The 6,346-nt window shown below is 37.5% G+C and overlaps 1 protein-coding gene across 1 annotated transcript in view; it reads left to right on the top strand.

Moving 5' to 3' along the window:
* LOC107717128 (dedicator of cytokinesis protein 7-like) overlaps positions 1-6,346 on the top strand; it is a 47,992-nt gene that overhangs the window by 23,264 nt on the left and 18,382 nt on the right. Inside the window, exons 23-32 of the mRNA XM_016523795.1 lie at positions 1,340-1,429; positions 1,869-1,964; positions 2,073-2,213; positions 3,040-3,153; positions 3,236-3,403; positions 3,522-3,661; positions 4,191-4,360; positions 4,477-4,631; positions 5,159-5,341; positions 5,590-5,617. Of these exons, the coding sequence (XP_016379281.1) occupies positions 1,340-1,429; positions 1,869-1,964; positions 2,073-2,213; positions 3,040-3,153; positions 3,236-3,403; positions 3,522-3,661; positions 4,191-4,360; positions 4,477-4,631; positions 5,159-5,341; positions 5,590-5,617 (1,285 nt within the window). The remainder of the gene's footprint in view (positions 1-1,339; positions 1,430-1,868; positions 1,965-2,072; positions 2,214-3,039; positions 3,154-3,235; positions 3,404-3,521; positions 3,662-4,190; positions 4,361-4,476; positions 4,632-5,158; positions 5,342-5,589; positions 5,618-6,346) is intronic.

Genomic DNA, 6,346 nt, shown 5'->3' on the forward strand with positions numbered 1-6,346 from the left:
TATAGTAACAATGTAACAGTCCTTACTGCCACTTTTAACAAATTAAGTGTATCTCTATTGAATAAAAATATTAATTTCAGAAAAATCTTGTTGACCCCAAACTTGTAAAAGGTAGTGTAGATGATGTAGTAGACAGGAATTTTATAATGTACCAAATGCTCTGAAGATGTTTAAAGATGCTTTATTTGAGGTACACTTAAGAATTGTTGGTGCAAACCAGTGATCCTTTTTCCCCCATTGCAATGAATGAATCAGCCTGATTTCACATCATGTGTTCTCTGTGCTAACCGTGCCAAACTAAGCCTTTGATTTCGTTACCACTTAAAGATGCTTCATGATCTAACCTGTTGCTGTTCAAAGATGAGAAATTAATATAAACTAACTTGCTCCCTTGCTCACTTTCTCATTTACCTGTAACTTTTGACCTTTCACTGTTCCCTGGCTTGCTTGCGTCTGCCCGTGATCCTTCTGACGCCACCCTTGGCTTGCAGGGCTTAGATCGCTCCAACTCCTGGGTGCATACCATGGGGTGCAAAAGCGCCCCCTGGGGGACCAGCCCTGGCTCATCATCTGATGCTAAGCAGGTCATTTTGACTATCCCAACCCCCAAATTCAAAGCAGAATCCCCCATTTCACACAGCCGTTCCCAGTAGCACTAACAGGAATATCTAGTAACTCCATGGCACACTACTTTCCCTCTTCCATTTTCCTTTTTTTTTTCTTTACTTCCTCAACCCCATTCACTCTTCTTAAACAGTCTTTTCCAAAGCCACCTCATTTCTCTTATTCAACATTTCTCTCTAAAAGGCATTGCATGGCCATAACTAACAATTTCCATTTTCTCTCTGCCTGGCATGTTATGATATGCTGCATGTACATATATGCGTGTGTGAATATTTTGTTTGTCTGTTTGTTTGTATTTATTTTAATAACCAGCACCTGATTAAGGCTAATCATTTTCTTTTCTCATTACTCAGTGCTTGTAATAGTCTGATTCATTAAAGCATACATGCATATTTATTTATTTATTTATTCAGCATCATACCAAAACACTTTTTCTCTTCAGTCTCCTTATTGAGTAGACTATGTCATTCAGAATGGCTATTTGTCTGATGGAAACTAATTGTTTAATTAAAAAGTAATTGCATTTTTTAAATTATTTATCTATTATGATATTACAGTTTGTGCAGTCCTGTTCTGTATTGTGTTTTTGTGTGTGGGGGTTGAAGGTGTGTGTGTGTGTGTGTGTGTGTGTGTAGATATTGGTAGTGAATGGCACCACATACTCCTGTCCTCCACACTAATCTATTGTCACCCTTCCATTCATCCCCACCTGTAGGCCATGGAGCGCAGTGGCAATCGCATGTCATCGCACACTGAGAGCGCCAGTTTCTTGCAAACATTAACAGGACGCTTGCCAACCAAAAAGGTAGAGACACAATTCCCTGAGGGCAGGAGCCGACCCCCTCCTTGCCTCACTTGCGCCTGTCTGTCTTGGAATGACTGGATGTTGTTGTTGATGTTGTTTTGTTGCTGTGGTTGTCATTTTCTTGTGGACTCTGAGTATCTGTATTTCTCTTTACTATGAATGACTGGCACCGCTTTACTATGAATGCACCTGAAGAGGGAATGATGTGTCACTTGTGGTGTAGAGCACCCAGTTGGTCTTGGCCCGGTAATGGGTACGAATGGGATGTTTATCTGTGTTCAATGTTAGATCCGTAGAATAATGAATCCTCCCCACTCTTGCAGCAACACAGTGGGCCTTATGTCACGTATCATATCCCATAGTAGAACTAAGACATACTGACCTATGTGCAGTGTATTTGATGGTGAATGGTTCTTTGATGGTTCCTTCCTGTTCTCAGCTCTTTCATGAGGAGCTTGCCCTGCAGTGGGTGGTCAGCAGTGGCAGCGTGAGAGAGGGAGCCCTGCAACAGGCCTGGTTCTTCTTTGAGCTTATGGTAAGGACTACCACAATCATAAATCTCCATGATTCCTCCTTTATGAAAAAAAGTGTAGCATCTGTTTTTGAGGTTGTGAGAGAAAAAATATGTTCTTTCTCTTTTCAGGTTAAGAGCATCATTCACCACTTGTACTTTACTGACCGCCTGCAGTCTCCCAGGAAGAACCGCTTCCCTGAGCGCTTCATGGATGATATCACCGCTCTGGTTAGCACCATTGCAGGTGACATCGTCTCACGTTTCCAGAAGGTGAGAAAACTACATGAATGAATTGAAGTTTTTGTTTGTTTATTTGTTATTTTGTCAACTTTTATTTTGTTTTACATAATATCATTATTATATTACAAATATCATATGTGCAGCAACATTGACATTATATATATAAAGTTTGGGATCAGTAAAATGTGTCATATTTTTTTAAATTTTTTTTAAGAAGTCTTTTCTGCTCATCAAGGCTGCATTTATTTGATCGAAAATACTGTCAAAACTGTAATATTGTGAAATAGTATTACAATTTAAAATAACGGTTTCTATTTTAATATAACTTTAAAATAAAATGTATTCCTGTGGTGGAAAAGCTGCATTTTTATCAGCCATTACTACAGTTTGCACAGTGTTACATGATCCTTCAAAAATCATTCTAATATGCTGATTTATTATCAGTGTTGGGAACAGTTGGGCTGCTTAATATTTTTTGGAACATGTGATACTTTTTTCAGGATTCTTTAATGAATAAAAAGTTAAAAAGAACAGCATTTGTTCAAAATAGAACTATTCTTTTGTAACGATGTACACTACCATTGAAAAGTTTGGGGTCCATACTTTTTTTTTTTAAAAAGAAATTCATACTTTTATTCCGCAAGGATATGTTCAATCAATAAAAATTGATAATAAAGACTTTGCTATTGTTACAAACTATTTATTTTGCATAATTATATGTATGTTAGGTCAGTGGTTAATTCTTGCATATGATCAGTCAAGAAAAAAAGCATGTCCAGTATGTCTGTTTATTCTAATTATTTTAAGCTTTTGAAGTGGTGAGTTTGCTGTTTCTCACTTACTTTATTGTCTTTAGGATCTTGAATTGGTGGAAAGGCTCAACACCAGCTTGGCCTTCTTCCTCAATGACCTCCTGTCAGTCATGGATAGAGGCTTTGTCTTCTCTCTCATCAAAACCTACTGGAAACAGGTACCTTACAATTCAGCTCCAAACATGTTATGCTTTTTACACACTGTCTTTTCTGATGATCTTCTATTCCTTCTATTCCCAGGTGTCCACCAAGCTCTATGCACTACAGAACCCCACTCTAGAGTCTCTGAGACTAGACTTCCTGAGGATCGCCTGTAGCCATGAACACTACGTCACTCTAAACCTGCCCTTCAGTCTACTTACACCCCCAGCCTCCCCCTCTCCTTCGGTCTCCTCTGCCACATCTCAGGTATAAACACTATCTGAGAAAGGTTAACTGTAATAAACTCTAAATTACACCAAAATTGATAGTTATAAAAACCTTCCTCCTATTCTTTTTGTTTTTCTTTCTCGTTGTCTCCCACCAGAGTTCTGGTTTCTCTACCCAAGTGCAGGACCAAAAGATTGCCAACATGTTTGAGCTGTCTGTGCCCTTCAGAGAGCAGCATTACCTTGCTGGTCTGGTTCTGACAGAGCTGGCTGTAATACTCGACCCTGAGGCTGACGGGTCAGTACCCTGGTGTGTGCCCTATTTCCATTCTTAACTCTTCAAGAACTACAATTTTAAAACTTTTGCTATTTTAATATATAAAAAAAAAAAAATGTGTGTGTATGCATGTATGTATGTATATATATATATATATATATATATATATAATCACAAACACACACTCATACATATATATATATATATATAAAACAATGTATAACAATATATAAGGTCAGTACCCTGGTGTGTGCCCTATTTCCATTCTTAACTCCATTCAAAACTACAATTGTGTAACTATAAAAAAAATTAAAAATTGTATATATATATATATATATATATTAAAAACAATAATTGATAACTATAATAAACAATTATATAACTATAATTATATTTACAATTATGTATATTATTATTTTATTTTTGTATATTATTTTTTTATTATTATTATATAATTCATAATTTAAATTAAGTATTTTAATTATTTATAACATCTGTCAAATATTTAATTTTACTCAGCTCTTCTATATTTATTCTGCTCTTGCTATAGGATGTTTGGTCTTCATAAGAAGGTCATCAGCGTGGTTCATAATCTGCTGTCCAGTCATGACTCAGACCCACGTTATGCTGACCCTGAGGTCAAAGCTAGAGTTGCCCTGCTCTACCTACCACTCATAGGCATTGTGATGGAAACCCTTCCCCAGCTCCATGATTTCACCGGTATGTTAATAGATTTTTGTATCCGGCTCATGCTGTATTGTAAATATGTCATGTAATAACAACATTCACCAACAACACTTTCTTTAGACGTTTTAACCTTTCTTTTACCATCACAGAATCCCATAATCAGTGGGGTCGTCCTGGTGGTCCAGGTACCGAGGAGCAGGAAGCTGAGGGCAACAGTATGATTAGCCAGACTGTTGCCATGGCAATTGCAGGGACCTCTGTGCCACAGATGTCACGGCCTAGTAGTTTTCTGCTCAATCCACAGGTATTGTGACCTCACTGTTTGGATGCATTGTGTATTTATTTATTTATTTATTTTTACTTTTACTTTCTTCTATCAACTAATATAAGTTATTTTATTATTATTATTATTTTACATGTATATACATTGCTATATTACATTACATACATATACATTTATGGTAGTTTTTTTCCCACCCAAAACATAAACACTTTTTAATCTCTGAGGGTATTTTTAAGTAAATATTTTAGAATATTTTATATCTGACAAGAAAGTTTTTAAATCCATGCAGTAGAGGGACAGTAATGGCACTCTTCGCATTTAAAGTAAAGCCAGTTTTTTTGTTGTTTTTTTTTGTGCACATCCTTTTTATTTTTGAAAACTTAAGCTGCCATAATAAATGTAATTCTTCTGAATGAAAAGAATTGATTACTTGATGTTAGAGACGGTTAGACCAAAGCAAAGTTATACAACAAGAAAGATGCATCATGCAATGTCTGAAAAAGTAGAATCCCAGTCCTTCACTAAAATCTATACACCTTGTTCTCCAGGCCACCCGTCAGCATGGCTCGTTCTCAGCTGAGTCCAGTCGTAGTCTGCTCATCTGTCTGCTGTGGGTGCTGAAGAATGCAGATGAGATGGTGCTTCAGAAATGGTTCACTGACCTGTCTGTCTCTCAGCTCAATCGTCTGTTGGATCTGCTCTACCTCTGTGTCTCCTGCTTCGAATACAAGGTTTGAATAAACTTCATAGTAGAGGGAGCTAATACCAGGTGTGTCTTCACAGCACTTCTGGATCTCTTAGTAGCAATATATCTGTATCTGTTGTCTCTTTCACGTCTGTTTTCGTTTCCATTCATCTCTAAAGAAATGCACTCAGTCTGCTCAGCTATGTCCTTTCACAAACCAAGTGAAATTAATTAATGTTTGTGTTTTTCTATCCATCCATCTCATACAAAAAGGCCCATTTTTTGTTCATGCAGGGCAAAAAGGCATTTGAACGTATGAACAGTCGCATATAAATCACTAATTTTTCTAAAGAAACATCCAACAGCGACACCAGCAAATAAAGTTACAACGGGAGTCCGTGTCTCTCTCGCCTCCCCTGAGCCCATTGAGTTTTAACAGACCCCCTAAAGCGTGCAGTGAGTTTGGTGGGGGTAATTGAGAATGAATGGGGGAAAGTCACGTGAGAGGAGGCAATGCCTCCATCGGGATATGATTGGATATGACTGGTTATGATCAGCTGTGATTGGTTCATGCGATAAATTTTGTGTTTGTGCGCTTTCCGCTTCTGAATGAACAATATAATGGCGTTAATGGGACGACTAATTTAAAAAAAGTAAACAACTCACACACTCTGTGGGTCATTTTTAGTGAGTAATCAGCTTGGTGAAATTTAAAGTAAATATCTGTGTCTGTAACCAATATTTACCGAGCTTTGATGACTGATGATCCGAAAAATTCATAAATAGTTAAAGCTGCAGTCCGTAAGTTTTGCCTCTTTGTCGTCCATCTCTGTTTGAAAACCTGGAATTGCAGCTGTCTGCGGAATTATCTAGCTTGCGTGGGTTGTGAGTCGGCACGGCTCCAGCGCGGATGAATCTAATGTTCTGAAGAGTATGTGTGGCAGTCAGTCACCGCACCAGAGTGGATATTTACTGAACTTCACACTCACAGATTCTAGCCTACGTCTTGGAATATGACCCAAATAAGAATTTTCACCGTATATTGCCATCT

Source organism: Sinocyclocheilus rhinocerous, unplaced genomic scaffold, assembly GCF_001515625.1.
Source record: "Sinocyclocheilus rhinocerous isolate Xijiao unplaced genomic scaffold, SAMN03320098_v1.1 scaffold690, whole genome shotgun sequence".
Lineage (NCBI taxonomy): Eukaryota > Metazoa > Chordata > Actinopteri > Cypriniformes > Cyprinidae > Sinocyclocheilus > Sinocyclocheilus rhinocerous.